Genomic DNA, 17,463 nt, shown 5'->3' with positions numbered 1-17,463 from the left:
CTTCTGGTGGCAAGCTGTTCCACTGGCTAATTGTCCTCACTCTTAGGATGTTTCTCCTTAATTCCAGGCTGCTTCTCTCTTTGGTCAGTTTCCAACTATTGTTTCTCGTCCTGCCCTCTGGTGCTTTGGAGAGTAACGTGACCCCCTCCTCTTCTTTTGTGGCAGCCCCTCAGATACTGGAACGCTGCTATCCTGTCTCCCCTATTTCTTCTTTTCTTTAGACTAGCCGGACCCAAATCCCACAGTCGTTCTTCATATGTTTTAGTCTCCAGGCCAAAACTGGCTGCAGTATTCCACTATTTGCGTCATCTTGATTCTATGCCTCTGTTTATGCAACCCAGGAGTGTGTTAGCTTTTTTGGCTGCCGCCGCACACTACTGGCTCATGGTCAAGCGATCGTCCACCAGGACTCCGAGGCCCATCTCCCAGTGGCTGTTTTTGAGCCAGGTCTCGCCTCATCTGTACTTAAACCTTTGGTTTTTCCTGCCTAGGTGTAAAACTTTGCTTTTCTCCACACTGAAACTCATTTTGCTGGATAGGGCCCCTTTTTCAAGCTTGTCAAGATCTTTTTGGATCCTGAGCTGTCTTCTGGGGTGTTGGCTACTCCCGCCAGTTTGGTGTCATCTGCAAATTTGATGAGTTCTCCTTCAATTCCCTCATCTAAGCCCTTGATGAAGATATTGAAGAGTTTATTGGGCCTAAGACGGAGCCTTGTGGTCCCCCGCTGCTTACTTCTCATCTGAGTTGCCCTTTTTGTAACGTGGTGACCAAAACTGTGTGCTGTATTCCAGGCGTGGTCTTACTAAGGCTTTGTAAAGCAGTACTAGTACTTTACGTGATGTTGATTCCTTTAAGATTCTGTCCACTTTTAGGTCTCTTCTGAGAGGCCCGGAGAAGGCAACTGAGCAAGTGCAGAGTGTCAAAGCCCACCCATTTCCCATTTGTGTGCTTCCTTTGGAATGCCCACTCCCCCTTTAAAAAATCCTCAATTTGCATCTTTTTTTTTCTCTTCCCTTTTCCTGCAAAAATAACGCTGCCGATTTGTCTGAATTGCTCTCCTGCTCGAGCAGGGGGGGTTGGACTAGAAGACCTCTGAGGTCCCTTCAGACTGTGTGATTCTGTTTGTTTCTTTTTTCTTTTCAATCCAGGCTGCAGCTACGCCGGAAAAGAATACCCCAACGGAGCAGAGTTCCCCCACCCCACCGACCGCTGCCGGCAGTGTCACTGCATTGTGAGTGCCCAGCGGTGGCAAGGGAAGTTGGCAGCCTCCACCTAGTGGGTCGCTCCTGGGGCAGCGGGTGGGGTGGGCTACATGACCTTGAGGGTGCCCGTTAAATCGAGAAGAGATGCCAGCACCATTCCCTTCCCTCCCTCCCTTTTGCAGAATGGCCACGTGCAGTGCCTCTCCCATCGGTGCCCGCCCCTGCTCTGCCCCGAGCCCACCGTGAGACCCCAGCAGTGCTGCCCCCAGTGTCCAGGTAGGCCCCCCCCTCTTTTAGCACCTCACCCCAATGATGGCCTGGGTGCCCACTACCGAGTGGGTCACCTAGGAGGGGCCCAAGGAGGAAAAGGGACCATGCCACCCTTTTGACAGCCCCCCCTCCCCTTTTATAGCCCCTCCAGCTGCCTGCCTGTACCTGGGGGTCTCCTACAAACACCTGGAGCGGTTCTACGACCCATCGGAGCAGTGCCGCAACTGCGTTTGCGCCAACGGCACCATCACCTGCCAGCGCCAGCCCTGCGCGCCAGTCCGGTGCTCCCACCCGCTGCAGCAGGGATGTTGCCGCACCTGCGACGGTAACGGGCGACCCCTGCCCACAGAAGAGAATAAGAGAGTTGGGAGGGACCCTGGAGGTCATCTAGTCCAACCCCCTGCTCAGGCAGGAAACCCTTTACCATTCCAGACAAAGGGTTGTCCAGTCTCTTCTTTAAAAACCTCCAGTGTTCACAACATCCCCGGAGTCCCAGCCCTGGGGGAGAGGGGGGCCCCCTCGCTCATTCGACTTCAAGGAAGGGTCCCCAAGCAGGTTGCATCCCACATCTGACCACATGAGCTGTGGTGGCGCAGTGGTTAGAGTGCAGCATTGCAGGCTAATTCTGCCAGCTGTCAGCAGTTTGGCAGTTCGATCCTGACCAGCTAAAAGGTCGACTCAGCCTTCCATCCTTCCGAGGTCGGCAAAATGAGCACCCAGATTGTTGGGGCCAAATAAGTTGACTCTGTAAACTGCTTAGAGAGGTTGTAAAAGCACTACGAAGCGGTATATAAGTGCTATTGCTAAGTCAGAAGGAAGGAAGGAAGGAAGGAAGGAAGGAAGGAAGGAAGGAAGGAAGGAAGGAAGGAAGGAAGGAAGGAAGGAAGGAAGGAAGGAAGGACCCTGACGGTGCAGTGCTGAGAATGCAGCATTGCAGGCTAACTCACTGCCCACTGCCAGGTGTTCGATCCTGACCGGCTAAAAGATCGACACAGCCTTCCGTCCATCCGAGGTCAGTAAAATGAGCACCAGTGGGGGGTGCCGTTGGCCCAGGCAGGGCGTTGTGTTGTTACAAACACCAAAGCAACACGGTGTTAAATCAGGGGTGTCCAGCAGTGTGTTCAGAGACTGTTCTGTACCATTCTGCTACCGGCCCTGCAGAAAAGGCAGGGACAACCCCTTTTACAATAAGGCAAGAGGCTGGAATTACGCCTGCCAAATTTATTACTGCAAAAACAAACGGAACAAGACAAACCAAGAAACAGGAGCTTAAAGAAACAGGAACAATCCAAGCGGTTGCCTTCAGCAAACCAGCCCTCCCCACACATTCCCCTTATATAGAGTTCAGGGCGTGGCTTCTCTCTGCCTCCTTCCGAGAAGCCCCATTGCCTTCCTCTGTTTGCTCCTAATTGACTGCCTCCTGCATCGGGCGTCCTTGAACAGGGCCAGCTGTGGGTCATCTTCATCCACGCTGTCAGGCTCACACAGCTGGGTCTCCACCAGGTGGGAGGGGCCTGGCTGGGGGCTCTCATCAATCCCCTCAGCAAGTTCTTCAACACCCCCCTCCTCCTCCTCCTCTGAGTCATCCGACCCAACTGCTGAAGCCACAGGCTGATCCTGAATCACAACAGAGACTCTCCCCGCTTGTGCCAACCTGTTAGGCAAGCTTAGGATCTCCCGTTTGAGCAGGGGGCTGGACTAGAAGACCTCCAAGGTCCCTTTTCCAGCTCTATCCTGATTCCGATTCCGAAAGGTCTCGTGGACACCCGGGGTGGGAGGCATCAAGTGCAGGACCTCATCGGCATAAGATTGGCCCAGATTACATATAATCCTTGACTTACAACCATCCATTTACTGACCATTCCACAACGGCACTGAAAAAGGTGACTTACGACCGTTTTTCACTCTTATGACCATTGCAGCGTCCCCACGGTCACGGGAGTGAATTTCGGACGCTTGGCAACCGACTCCTGTTTATGACGGTCCCAGCGTCCCCTTTGGCGACCTCCTGATGGACAAAGTCAATGGGGCAAAACCAATTTCACCCCAAACATCGTGTCACTAACCGCTGCAGTGATTCACTTAAGAACGGTGTCAAGAAAGGTCGCGAAAGGGGGCAAAATTGAACAAGGGAGATTTTGGGCTCCCCTGGGGTCATAAGCCGAGGACTAGGTATGTGTCGCGGGTAGCCTCGATTTAGTTCGTTTAGTGTCCGTTCAAAGTTACGCCGGCACTGAAAAAAAAGCGACCCAGGACCATTCCTCACCCTCATGACCATCGTGGCGTCCCCGTGGTCGGGGGATCCAAATTGGCAGAATAAATTTGGGCTGAATTGTCGTCGTAAGTCAAGGACTACTTACTCCTGTGCTACTTCTCCCAGAGGAGAGGGCATTCATTCACATCCAGGGTGCCGGGGGGGGGGCTGTCCTGCCCACCCATTCTTCAGCTTCACCGGCCCTTCTCTGCCCCTCCCCCTTCCAGGCTGCCTCTACCAGGGCAAGGAGCTGCCCAACGGGGAGCAGTTTGCGGACCCCCGAAACCCCTGCCGCCTCTGCTCCTGCTGGGAAGGGAGTGTCACCTGCAAAGCCAAGACTTGCCCTCCGGCCGCGTGCCCCTTCCCGGTGCCCGGGCGTTGCTGCAAGAGCTGCGAAGGTAGACGGGAGGGGGGCGGTCCTGGGGGGGCGGGGGAGTGGGCCTGCCTCCAGGGAAGGGGTCTTGTTTGGGATCTGGCCGGAACCACACAGGGCCACGTTATCCGAACCTCCTGACTCAGGGGGGGGCGGCCTGGGGGCCTTTTGGTTGAACCTCTCAAATGAATGTGGTTGAGTGATTAAGGCACCGGGCCAAAAGTGGGAGACCAGGAGACAGTGAATTCTAGTTCTCCCTTAGGCATGGAAGCCATGGGGTGACTTTGGGCCAATCACCAGGAGAAGGTGACTTCTAGTCCCACCTTAGTCACGAAAGCCGGTTGGATGTCTTTGGGCCATTCACCAGGAGACGGTGAATTCTAGTTCTCCCTTAGGCATGGAAGCCATGGGGTGACTTTGGCCCGATCACTAGGAGAAGGGAAGTTCTAGTCTCACCTTAGTCACGAAAGCCGGTTGGATGTCTTTGGGCCATTCACCAGGAGACGGTGAATTCTAGTTCTCCCTTAGGCATGGAAGCCATGGGGTCACTTTGGCCCGATCACTAGGAGATGGGGAGTTCTAGTCCCGCTTTAGGCATGAAAGCCAGCTAGGTGACTTTGGTCCAGTCACCAGGAGACGGGAGGTGACGAAGGAGTGGGTGCCCGCCAGGAGGGCCCACGAGTCCAGGGATGGGTGTAACCGGAGCACAACCTGGAGTTGTGCAAAACACTTCTTGAGCCAGAGAAGAAGGGGAGTCACAACGCATCCTGCCTTCCTGTGCCGACGGAGCAGGTGGACGTCACAGGGCGGAGTCGGCCCGTCAGACAGATCCCATCCTCATCGGAGCAGAGGGGATCCTGCGGGACCCACCCACCCACCCCTCTGCTGATCCCGGTGCCGTAACCGCCAAGGAAGACCCACCAGGTGAGGTCTGGAGCAACCTTCTCTTCCCTCACTTTCCTAAGGGTGCGAGTACGTCTCCCAGCGCTACCTGAACGGGCAGGAGTTCCCGGACCCCCAAGACCCCTGCGGGCTCTGCTCCTGCCTGGACGGCCTGGTCACCTGCACGAAGAAACCCTGTTTCCAGGCACCCTGCAGCCACCCTCTCCGGGCGCCCGGCCGGTGCTGTCCTACCTGCCACGGTGAGGTCCGAGGGGCGGGAGAGGGCAGGAGAACGTGGGAAGCGTGGTTGTCCGCAAGGAAATGGGGTGGACAATGACCTCACTGACCTTTGGGGGTGGAGCTGTCCTCACACACACCCCTCAACCCCCCCCTCTCGGCTTACAACCGCAACAGACCCCAACATTTCCGGTCTCTAAGCCAGAGAGTTGTTAAGTGAGCCTTGCCCCGTTTTACGACCTTTCTTGCCACCGTCGTTAAGCGAATCGCCGCCATTTTTAAGTGAGCAACACGGTTGTGAAGTGAATCGCTGGAATTGCTAAGTGAGTAACATGGTCCTTAAGTGAACCCAGCTTCTTCCGTCGTCTTTGCTGGTCAGAAGGTCGCAAAAGGGGATCACATCATACACACACACACACACACACACACACACACACTGGAACACACTGCGACCGTCCTAAATGCGAGTCAGTTGCCAGGCATCTGAATTTTGATCACCCTGTCCTTTGGAAGGCTGTAGCAGTTGTCAAGGGTGAAAAACGGTCACGGGTCCCTTTTTTTCAGTGCCGTCGTAGCTTTGAACGGTCCCTAAACGAACTGTCGTAACTTGAGGACTATCTGTACTTAAGCCTCTGATGCAATCGCGGCCCGCAAATTGCCGCGTAAAAACACGGAGGGACTCAAAGTGGAAATGACCCCTGAAATGCAAATTCCGTCACCGATTTTCTTAAAAGGCATAAGCAGGCCCACCCCCCTGTGAGGGAGATGGGCGACTTCTCAATTGGATAAATAGAATAAAATTAAAAAAATAATAATCGGCACCTGCCATCAGCTGCAGCTCGCTTCTCCAGAGGCAACTTTCATTCGATGATGGCCAGAGTTTTGTCAGGCACCGTTTGTGTCGTCGGACACACCCTAAAGCCGCTCTGTGCATCTGATGAAGTGACCTGTGGCTCACCAAAGTTGGCACCTCCGAGTAGAACCTCTTAGTCAGAAAAGAGGCTACGCAGAGTCCTGAATTCTAGCAAGAGAACCGGCAACGTCCCCCTTGCCCCTGACTCTCAAGGGAGGCTTTACTCAGACGTCTCCTATCCGGGCAGCGCTCGATCCATTCCCCCCCCCCCGGCCTACGATATCCTTTTCCTCCCGAGACGTGCCAGGGGCAATGCCCTCCCCAAGTGCCTGGCCCCCTGGCAGCAGCCCCGCCCGATCCCAGGGCTCCGGTGAGCCTCCACTAACCGCTCTGCCTCTCGCCAGATAGACTGCGCCTTTCATGGGGTCACCGTTGCCAATGGCCAGAGCGTCCCTGACCCAGCAGACCCTCTGTGCTCTGAGTGCACCTGTCAGGTGAGTGTGGCGGTGGCCAGGAGCAGGTGGGGGAAAGATGGGAGGGAGAGAAAGAAAGAGAGAGAAAGAAAGAATGAAAAAAGAAGGAAGGAAGGAGAGAATGTTGAGAAAGAAAGAAAGTAAAGAGAAAGAGAAAAAATGAAACAAGGAAGGAAGGAAAGAAGGAATGAGGGAGAAAAAAGAAAGCAAAGGGAAGGAAGGAAAAATGAAAAAAGAAAGAAAAAGAAAAAATGAAACAAGGAAGGAAGGAAGGAGAGAGAAAAAATGGAAGGAAGGAAAATGAAAGAAAAAAAGAAAAAAAATGAAGGAAGGAGAGGGAGAAAAAAGCAAAGGGAAGGAAGGAAAGGAAAAAGAAAAAGGAAGAGAAAAAAGGAAAAAATGAAACAAGGAAGGAAGGAAGGAGAGAGAAAAATGGAAGGAAGGAAAATGAAAAAGAAAAAGAAAATGAAGGAGAGGGAGAAAAAAGAAAGCAAAGGGAAGGAAGGAAAGAGAAAAAAGGAAGAGAAAAAAGAAAGAAAAAAATAAAACAAGGAAGGAAGGAAGGAGAGGGAGAAAAAAAGCAAAGGGAAGGAAGGAAAGAAAAGAAAGAAAGAGAGAAAGAAAGAGAGAAAGAAAGAAAAAGAGATCCAAGCCTGCCTTCATTTACGCATCATGTCAATCTGTCTTTTTCCAAATGTGGCAACTTTTTAAGACAGGGGGACTTCAATTCCTGTGCTGGGGAATCCCGGGAGTTGAAGTCCACCCGTCTTAAGAGTTGCCACATTTTGGAAAAGAAAAAAAAAGCCAGGCCTTCCACCACACAGCCGCAACGGTGAGTTTTGGACCAGGCCCTCCTTCCAGGGGTGGGGGGGTGGAGAGAAACTCGCTGGGTAAACATTTTCCTTGGAAGCCTCCAGCCATTTCCCTGCTGGCGGCTTCCGGCATCTGCCAATCATCGTCCAGCCAAAGGAACCACAGGAATCGTTCAACACGCTGCCCAGGGCTGCCCTAAAAACAGCGACAGCTGCCTTGGCGCGAAGGGCTGGAATCTGGCGTGTGCACACGCGTGGCCAGACGGTCTGGAAGCCTCTGGCTTTTGCAGACTGGGAAGGCTTCCTTTTTCACCAGTCCTCGAATTGCCACTGTAATTGTGCCAGGATGTATGGCCGCAAGAGTCCTGCTTGCCCCATGTAACTGCACCCAATTTTGCATGCTGTTTTTAGAGCATCCACGGTATAAAGTCATTAAACAAATTCTGCGGTCTCTGTTTATGGAGAATTCTCCGGTCATCCAGGTCAGGGTTGTCCCAAAGGTGCTTTTTTCTGGAGGCAACTAGACTTTCTGGGGTTTTTTTCCTTGAAGATGTTTCGCTTCTCATCCGAGAGGCTTCTTCAGGTTCTGACTGGATGGTGGGGAATGGGAGGATTTATACTCCTTGCAGAGAGCTGGCCGTTTGCATTGTTTCCGAGAGTCGTTGAGGCCACCTGGAGGTTTATCTGCTGCAAGAAGTCTCCGTATCCATTTGCACCACTCGGGTGACCCTGAGGTGGCCTCAAGGACCCTCTAAAACCGTGGTGGCAAACCTATGGCACACGTGCCACAGGTGGCACGCTGAGCCCACTCTGTGGGTACGCACGCTGTTGCCACCAGTCCTAGGCCTTCAGCTGGTTTTTATAAAACTTTTCGCTTTAGGCCTCCGCCACCGCGTGCAAAAAAAAAAAAAGGTTCAATCAATCAATTTCAACTTCTCACGGGAAAAAAAAAGATCTTGCAAAGTTGGAATTGATTTTTTGAACTTTTTAGTCCCACCCAGTCTGCCGTTACCACTGCCGCCACGCCCACCCAATGGGCCACGCCCACCCAATGGACCACACACCTGCAATGGGCCACGCCCACCTGGCACCCGACGATACATAAGTGGGTTTTGAGTTGCAGTTTGGGCACTGCTCTAAAAGGATGCAAAGGACCAGCTCTCTGCAAGGAGTATAAATCCTCCCCTTCCCCACCATCCAGTCAGAACCTGATGAAGCTTCTCGCATGAGAAGCAAAACGTCTTCAAAGAAAAACAAGAAAGTCCAGTTGCCTCCCGAAAAGGCATCTTTGGGAAAATTCTTTGGTCACTAAGCAAACACCACAGGGGTTAATCAAACACTCTGGCCAACAAAGCCTTCTCTTTCTCTCTCTCTCTCTCTCTCTCTCTCTCTCTCTCTCTCTCTCTCTTTCTCTTCTCCCCTCCCTTCCTCTTCCTCTTCCTCTCCCTGCAGACAGGCTCAGTCCATTGCATGAAGAAGCTCTGCAGGCCTGCCAGCTGTGCCCACCCGGTGCCCGGCCCGTGTGCCTGCCCCCTGTGCCAGGGTGAGTGATTTCAAGAGATGCTGCTCTTTATCCGCAGGGCTATCCGTTTGTTCACTCACTCACTCACTCACTCACTCACTCACTCACTCACTCACTCATTCATTCATTTACTTATCTATTGCTTTAAAAACCATAACACAAAAAGGAAACCACAAAAGGAACAAAGCACAATCCTGATCAACCTTTCAGAGCAGCTGGACTTCAACTCCCAGAATTCTCCAGCCTCCCAGCTTCTTAAAGGGCCAGACAGGATTTCTGTGCTCCGACGCTGAGTGGCCACCTTTCCCCTTTCCAGGCTGCAGATTCCAGGGTCAGGACTACGGAGATGGAGAGAGCGTTTCTTCCCAACACCAGCCCTGCGAGGCGTGCCAATGCCTGGTCAGTCGTGGGGGCAGGGAGCTGAGTCATTGCGACCGCAGAGGGGGGAGTGCAAACCACAGTTAGTCCTCAAGTTACGACCGTAACGAAGCCCGGGTTGATCCATTTTGTGACCTTGGTAACTTACGACTGCAATTTTACGACTCAATTTTACCATTTTTTTCCCTGCAGCGGTGCTTAGGCAAATGCAACACCAATGTTGCAGTCATTAAGTGAATCCTGTGGTCGTTAAGCGAAACCACTGTCTCTAGGGCACCATTTCGCCATAAAATTATAAGTGCAGACAGTCACAACCACAATTCAGGTTCAGCAAAATATCTATTAAGTGAGTTTTGCCCCATTTTATCACTTTTCTCGCCACGGTTGTTAAGTGAATTGCTGCAGTTGTTAAGTGAGTGACACGGTCGTTAAGTGAAGCCGGCTTCTCCCATGGTTTTTGCTGGTCAGAAGGCCCCAAAGGGGGGGTCACGTGACCACCACCACCCCCGGAACGCTGCGACCGTCCTAAATACGAGTCAGTGGCCGAGCGTCTGAATTTTTGATCACTTGACCTTGGGGAGGCTGCCGCGGTCGTTAAGTGTGAAAAACGGTCACAGGTCGCCTTTTTCGGTGCTGTCGTAACTTCAAACTAAGTTGTAAGTCAAGGATCGTCATAAAACGTGGTCAGGGGATCACAGGTTGCTGCAAAGGGCTGTAAATTCAGCCGGGTTGTCGAGTCCCCCCAAAGTACATTCACACAACCGCAGGGGAGCTGCAGGCGCAACCGGCGCAACTTTAGATCTGGGTCACAGGAGACCTTTGTCAGGAAGGTCGTTCCCCTGCCCAGTTTTCTAAAAATGTCCTTCTTTTGGTCACCCGTATTTGGCGCTTCTGTCATTGGTGCACGGCTTGTGGGTTTAACGTTGTGCCAACTACGAAACTGGGCTTACTCCGAGCTTTGGGGTTTTGTGCAAGCTGTGCTGGGGACCAAGGGGGCAGGGCCCCGCCTTTGGGGGTGCGGACCCCTCTTCGGGGAGACGTTTGGCAGTCGATGTTAATCCGACTCTTGTCCTTTTCTGCCCGCAGCGTGGCACGGTGAAGTGCTCACCCGCTCCTTGCCCGCCCGTGCCGTGCCAGGAGCCCGTCACGCCCCCTGGGCAGTGCTGCCCCCAATGCCCGGGCGCCTGCCGCTACCAGGGGCAGCTCTACAAGAGTGGGGAGGTCTTCACTTCGCCCCAGGACGCCTGCCACAAGTGCATGTGCCGGGTGAGTGAGCGGCAGACCGGCCCAGGGTATTCCTGGCACACCCCGCTCTGGCCCGCCTGGCAGGGGGCACAAGCTGCAGGAGCCCAGCCTGAAAGGGCGGCATCACCCACTGGCAGGGCAAGCCAGTAGAATATGAAATGAGGGCAACCCCACCCCACCCCACCCCCCGCTTCCAGCACTGATGATGTTCCCTAGTTGGGTCATGAAACGTCTGCAGGAAAACCACCCAGCTCAGAGCGTACCAGGGACCCCACAGTCCTTTTCTTCCTCCTCCTCCTCCTCCTCCTCCTCCTCCTCCTCCTCCTCCTCCTCCTCCTCCTCCTCCTCCTCCTCCCCACAACCTCCCCCCCTTTCTAGCACTGATGAGGCTCCCTAATCAGGTAATGAAATGTCTGCAAGAAAACCACCCGGCTCAGAGAGTAGCCCAAGGTGTTCCGGGGTTCCTGTGCCCCACCCCCACCCCCCACCCCGCAGTCATTGACCCTGGTGGGACACTGATCTGCCTCTTTTTCCGACTCCGGGTGCCAAGGGGGGTAGCGCTCCAGGCTGAGGTCGGATCTTACCGCCCCAAGAGGCATCCCTCACTTGGGGGGAGGCAGCCCACCCGCCTTGGCCCTCCCCCCCTCACCAGCTCTTCGCCCTGTCCCTCCCCAGGCAGGAACGGTGACATGCCAGCCCAAGCCTTGCCCACATCAGTGTGCCCACCCCGTGCCCACTGCCCGGACTGCCTGCTGCCCCTTGTGTGATGGCTGCCTTTACGAGGGTCAGGAATACGCCAACCGGGCAGTCTTCACGCCGCCCTCCAATCCATGCCAGAGCTGCAGCTGCCTCGGGGGCAACGTGATCTGCACCCCTGTGGCGTGCCCACCAGCCCTGTGTGGCCAGCCCAGCCAAAAACCTGGTGACTGCTGTCTGCGCTGCCCAGGTAAGGACAACTGGGGGTGGCAGGGATGCTAACTGCACATCAAACAGATTTTAGTGCTTGCGTGCCGGTTAGCAATTGGCTATAACGCAGGCTGGGTGGCAAAGTGATTGGGTACCCCATAATCTGGGAGCTTCACCCCAACTTTGCTCTTGCCCCTAGTGTGCCAGCACGGAGGCCAGGAGTATCTTGAAGGCACCCAGTGGCTCTCGGCTTTGGACCCTTGCCAGGAGTGCACCTGTGGGGTAAGACCCTCACGTCGTCGTCCTGTGGACCCCACCTCACCCAAGGGAGGTCAAAAAAGTCAAGAGGGTGACCACGTCCGTGCCACTGTGCGGAGGACCCGAAAAAGTCAAGATCATCGTCACCATCGCAGTTCTATTCCAGCATTTCTCAAACAGGGCCACTTTAAGAGGGGTGGACTTCAACTCCCAGAATTCCCCAGCCAGTATGGATGCCTGAATTCTGGGAATCGAAGTCCACAAGTCTTGAAAGTTGCCAAGCTTGGAGAGCCCTGATTTAAAGCAATATCTTTCAAGCAGGGGCAGTTTAAGAGGGTGGACTTCGACTCCCAGAATTCCCCAGCCAGCCATGGAATTCTGGGAATTGAAGTCCCACCTATCTTAAAGCATGCCGGCTAGGGAATTCTGGGAGTTGAAGTCCACCCATCTTAAAGCGTCCCTGCTTGAGAAAAACAGCTCGATCTGTAAGGGGTCAATAGTTTTTGACTGACACCCCCCCCCCGCATTGTGACTGAAGCTAAAAAGCGGGTGGGCATCCGATAGTCTAGAGGGGAGGGGATGACCTGCTGCCAACCCCTCGGCCCTCGGTTAAAAGAGCAGTTGGGGTCAACCCTGGAAAGCAGACTTGAATGAAGACCCTGGGTGGGTGGGGGTGTAGCGCCCTCTTATCCATCTTTGTGTGCTCCCCCTGCGCAGTGTGGGTGGGGGGCTGTGTGCTGGACTGGGAGGGGTGCAATCTTACCTTGGTCAAGTCTTGGGACCAGGGCTATCCTTTAGGTGGTGTCAAAAACATTAAGAGAGTGATTTGGAACCATCCTGGCTGCCATTTTGACTTTTATGACCACCTGGGGCAGATCCCTCGTCTTGGGATTCTTCCTACGCACCCTTGTGATGGCAAGAGGCCCCTTATCCTTCTCTCTCTCTCTCTCTCTCTCTCTCCCAGCCTGGGGGCGAAGCCTCTTGCCACCCGGTGCCCTGTGAAGCTACGCTCTGCTCGCACCCGGCTCCGGGCCCCTGCTGCCCCCTGTGCCATGACTGCCTCTTCGAAGGGGAGCGCTATGCCCACGGGCAGGCTTTCCAGCCGGAGTCATGCCTGCAGTGCCTCTGCCAGGTGAGTGCCCACCTGCGTCCCTGCAGGGGAAGGATGGGCTGCCCGGGGTGAACATCCGCTAGCCATTCGGAGGACTGTCAGACCTGCCTCAACTTGGGTCTCTAGGGAAGAGAGATCATCGACTCCACCTCGTTGTTTTTTTTAATCCCATTTAGAGCCTTGGTGGAGCAATGGGCTAATGCCTCCTTAAGTAACCCCAGCTGCCTGCAATTAGTGCAGGTTCGAGTCCCACCAGGCTCAAGGTTGACTCAGCCTTCCATCCTTCCGAGGTAGGTAAAATGAGGACCCAGACTGTTGGGGGCAATTAAGCTGACTTTGTAATAATGCCGCTTGGGAGGGGTGTGAAAGCCCTAATAAGCAGGCATATACATAGAATGAAGGCTACTGCTAAGCTTGTAAGCTGCCCTGAGTCTTCGGAGAAGGGCGGGATATAAATGGAATTAAAATAATAATAAAAATAAATAAATTTATATCCTGCCCTTCTCCGAAGACTCAGGGCGGCTTACAATTTAAGCACAAATCAATGTGCTTAGCAATAGCCTTCATTCTATGTATATGCCTGCTTATTAGGGCTTTCACACACACACCCCAAGCGGCATTATTACAAAGTCAGCTTATTGCCCCCAACAATCTGGGTCCTCATTTTACCTACCTCGGAAGGATGGAAGGCTGAGTCAACCTTGAGCCTGGTGGGACTCGAACCTGTACGAATTGCAGGCAGCTGGGGTTACTTAAGGAGGCATTAGCCCACTGCTCCACCTCGGGTTGAAGGGCCCGCCTGGCTTTTTCACTCAAGTTAAACGGTTGCAGCAAAAGTCAAGCGAGATCTGAGTACAGGTAATCCTCGCCTTACAACAGTTCATTTATTGACCGTTCAGCCTCTCCAAAGGAATGGAGACTGCAGGTAGTCCTCAACTTACAGCAGTTCATTTAGTGACCGATCAAAGTTGCAACGGCAGGGGGGAAAAGAGACTTATGTCCGTTTTTCTCACTTGCGACAGGGAACTGACTCATATTGTGAGGTTCAAGGTCTTGGTTATGATCTTCAAGTCCTTACATGGCATGGTCCGGGGTACCTCGGGGACCACCTGCTGCCGGCGTAAACTCCCCTCCGCCCAGTACGTGCCCACAGAGAGGGCCTCCTCAGGGTGCCGCCAGTCAGGGAATGTCGACTGGCGGCCCCCAGGGGGAGGGCCTTCTCTGTGGGCGCTCCGGCGCTATGGAACCAACTGCCGGTTGAGCTCCGGATGGCATCGGACCTTCGCTCCTTCCGGCGCGGGCTGAAGACCCACTTATTTGAACTAGCTGGTCTGGCCTGATGGGGAACATTAGGGGTTTTTTTAATGGGTTTTTTACTGTTTTTATTGTTATTGTATTTTAATTGGGCATTGTTTAATTTCTTTTTAATTTTTGTATTGTTATTTATATATGCCCTGTTAACCGCCCTGAGTCCTTCGGGAGAAGGGCGGTATACAAATTGAATAAATAAAAATAATAAAATAAATAATATTTATGACGGCCACAGTGTCCGGGGATCACATGATCGGCTTCTGTGACCTTCTGACAAACAAGGTCATCTGAAAGAGGGGATGGAACAGACCCCAGGATCAGTGGGGCAGAGGGGGGTACTGACCATCTCTCCCTCTTGAAGGACGGCAATGTCCACTGTGAGGTCATCGCCTGCCCTCCTGCCACGTGTGCCCACCCAGTGACGGAGCCTGGAATTTGCTGTCCACGTTGCAAAGGTGACACCCTGTCGTCCCTGGAACATGGCCTTAGAAGGGGCCATCGCCTGCTTCTTTTCTCATGCCTGGCCATTTAGCATCTCCCCAAGACTTTGTTTCTAGTCCTCATTATTGTTTGAGACAAAAAGACCACCAGCCTAACCACTGCTGTACTGAGCAGAAAGCTGGTTAACATGAGGTAAGATGGGCAGGAAAGAGAGAGAGAGAGAGAGAGAGAGAGAGAGAGAGAGAGAGAGAGAGAGAGAGAGAGAGAGAGAGAGACGGAAGGAAGGAAGGAAGGAAGGAAGGAAGGAAGGAAGGAAGGAAGGAAGGAAGGAAGGAAGGAAAAAAAGAGAAATTGAAAAAGGGAGAAAGAAAGAAAAAGAAAGAAAGAAAGAAAGAAAGAAAGAAAGAAAGAAAGAAGATAAAGTAGAAAAAAGAAATTGAGAGAAATTGAAAAGGAAAAAAAGAGGAAGGAAGGAAGGAAGGAAGGAAAGAAAGAAAGAAAGAAAGAGAAAGAGAGAGAGAGAAAAAGAAAGAAAGAAAGAAAGAAAGAAAGAAAGAAAGAAAGAAAGAAAGAAAGAAAGAAAGAAAGAAAGAAAGAAAGAAAGAAAGAAAGAGATGGCCCCAGTGTTGCCCAGAACAGGAGGGGCTCTTCCGCCCCAGCAGGCCTGACCCATCTCTGCCCCCCCAACCTCTGCAGGTTGCATGCAGGAGGGCCAGGACCGCCCCGATGGAAGCAGCTGGTTTTCTCCCTCGGACCCCTGCCAGGCCTGCCTCTGTGCGGACGGCGTCGTCACTTGCACCCGGATCATCTGCGTGAACACCTGCCCCGCCCAGGTGGAAATGCCCGGGGAGTGCTGCCCGGTGTGTGCAGGTGAGGAGGGGGCCCAGTGGGATCTCTGGGGGGAGGGGTGGGTGGGCTAGGGTGGGGTCTTTCTCCTAAAGCTTTAGTGATGGACTCCCTGATCTCTCTGAAGTGCTATAACAGACTATCAGAGTGGGAAGGGACCTTGGAGGTCTTCTAGTCCAACCCCCTGCTCCAGCTTGAGCAGGGGGTTGGACTAGAAGACCTCCAAGCTCCCTTCCCACTCTTGATACTCTGTTATTCTGTTATCTTTTGGCCCTGGGGCACCGGGCACCGAAACTGGAACCCTGAACCCTGTTTCTGTCAGCCCTTCAAGGTAGGCCAAACTAGGAACCCAAAGCCATGCCTTCTATTACAGCTAGTCATTGACTTACAATCCTTCGTTTAGCGACCGTTCAAAGTTACAAAAGCGTAACTGAAAAAAGTGACTTACGACCATTTTTCAAAGTCACGACTGTTGCAGCATCTCCAGAGCCAAAATTCAGGCACTTGGCAACTGGCGTGTATTTATTTCCTGACAAAGAACAATTAGTCAGTGGAACAGTCTGCCACCAGAAGTTCTGGGTGCTCCAACCCTGGAGATTTTTAAGTAGAGACTGGACAGCCATTGGTTTGGAGTGCTGTGGGGTTTCCTGCCTGAGCAAGGGGTTGGACTAGACGACCTCCAAGGTCCCTTCCCACTCTGATATTCTGTTATTGTGTTATTCAGTGTCCTGGGATCCCGGGATCCCCTTTTGTGACCTTCCCACCCAACTGGTGATAAATAAAATCAAGATTTGCTTAATGATGGCATATTCACTTAATAACTGCAGTGATTCGCTTAAGATGTTTTCTCTGATTACAATTCTACCCCGGACTCAAGTTTGTCAGAGCATGCAGTCTTATTGTGCTGAGATAACCCAGGAGTAAACACAGTAAACAGTGGTCTATATTAAATGGTGGTTTATATTAACACTATCTACAACAGGGGTCTTCAAACCTGGCCCTTTTATGACTTGTGGACTTCAACTCCCAGAATTCCTCAGCCAGGCACGCTGAGGGTGTTGAAGTCCGCAAGTCATAAAAGGGCCAAGTTTGAAGACCCCTGATCTACAATATCATACACCAGGAACAATAGACAGCAGGATCCAACAAACCACAGTTACAGCAGGAAACGGAAGAGAGAGGAAACACAGCAGCAGGGCCTTCCTTTTACACAAGGCTCTTAAAGGGACACAGACCCTGCTGAGTCATCAGTACATCCTACATCTCACATTATACAAGCTGGTTAGCTTCTAAATCATGACAAAGTTTCTCTTATCTAACTGTTATCTGGGTTGAGTCTCTTCCTCTGTTGTTCCTTCTTCCTTCTTATAATTCTTCTTCTTCCTTTTCCCAGATTGCAGCTACGGGGGCCGTAAATACGGGCCAGGGGAGAGCTTCCAGCCTGGGGGAGACCCCTGTGAAGTCTGCACCTGTCAGGTAGGACCCCCCCCTCCTTCAGGAATTGAGGGAGGGGCTCCTCTCATCCTGGCAGATTCCCATCCTCCATAGCTGTCCATCCTGTACTGGCGCGCACACACACACACCTTACCAAAAGGCCATTTCCAACAAGCAAAGGAAGACTAGATGGCCTCTAAGTCCCCAGGAGTTGGACAAACAGGCCATGCTCAGCTTTTTTCCAGGGGTGGGGTGGAGGGGCATCCCTTGCCAGTCCACCAATGCTGGGGGCCCAGCTGCCGCACATCCCCCTGGCAACGGAATAAAAACAGCCTGGCTGGATCAGACCAGGGCAGGTCGTCCTCAACTTAACGACCACAATCTCTGTTCCTAAGTGAGATATTTGTTAAGTGAATTTTGCAGTTTGGCAGCCATGCTGAGTTACCGTAGCATTGAAAAAAATGACTTAGGATTGTTTTTCACACTTACGACCGTTGCAGCATTCCCCTGGGCTCATGTGATCAAAATTCAGATGCTTGGCAACTGACTCCCATTTATGACGGTTTTCAGTGTCCTGGAGGGATCACAGGATCCCCTTTTGCGACCTTCTGACACGGGGGAAGCCAGATTCCCTTAACGACCCTGTGACTAACTT

The 17,463-nt window shown here is 52.7% G+C and overlaps 1 protein-coding gene across 1 annotated transcript in view; it reads left to right on the top strand.

The window, feature by feature from the left end:
- Window positions 1-17,463, top strand: part of KCP (kielin cysteine rich BMP regulator) — a gene marked incomplete at its 5' end in the record, with an annotated part of 60,329 nt that overhangs the window by 29,963 nt on the left and 12,903 nt on the right. Inside the window, 15 exons of the mRNA XM_081331910.1 lie at window positions 1,149-1,231; window positions 1,385-1,478; window positions 1,615-1,797; window positions 3,954-4,124; window positions 5,065-5,241; window positions 6,480-6,565; window positions 8,809-8,899; window positions 9,195-9,277; window positions 10,343-10,522; window positions 11,177-11,447; window positions 11,607-11,689; window positions 12,630-12,797; window positions 14,449-14,542; window positions 15,225-15,398; window positions 16,768-16,850. Of these exons, the coding sequence (XP_081188036.1) occupies window positions 1,149-1,231; window positions 1,385-1,478; window positions 1,615-1,797; window positions 3,954-4,124; window positions 5,065-5,241; window positions 6,480-6,565; window positions 8,809-8,899; window positions 9,195-9,277; window positions 10,343-10,522; window positions 11,177-11,447; window positions 11,607-11,689; window positions 12,630-12,797; window positions 14,449-14,542; window positions 15,225-15,398; window positions 16,768-16,850 (2,021 nt within the window). The remainder of the gene's footprint in view (window positions 1-1,148; window positions 1,232-1,384; window positions 1,479-1,614; window positions 1,798-3,953; window positions 4,125-5,064; window positions 5,242-6,479; window positions 6,566-8,808; window positions 8,900-9,194; window positions 9,278-10,342; window positions 10,523-11,176; window positions 11,448-11,606; window positions 11,690-12,629; window positions 12,798-14,448; window positions 14,543-15,224; window positions 15,399-16,767; window positions 16,851-17,463) is intronic.

Source organism: Vipera berus (assembly GCF_964194415.1).
Source record: "Vipera berus genome assembly, chromosome: 6".
NCBI lineage: Eukaryota > Metazoa > Chordata > Lepidosauria > Squamata > Viperidae > Vipera > Vipera berus.
This window is presented reverse-complemented; position numbering and strand designations above follow the sequence as displayed.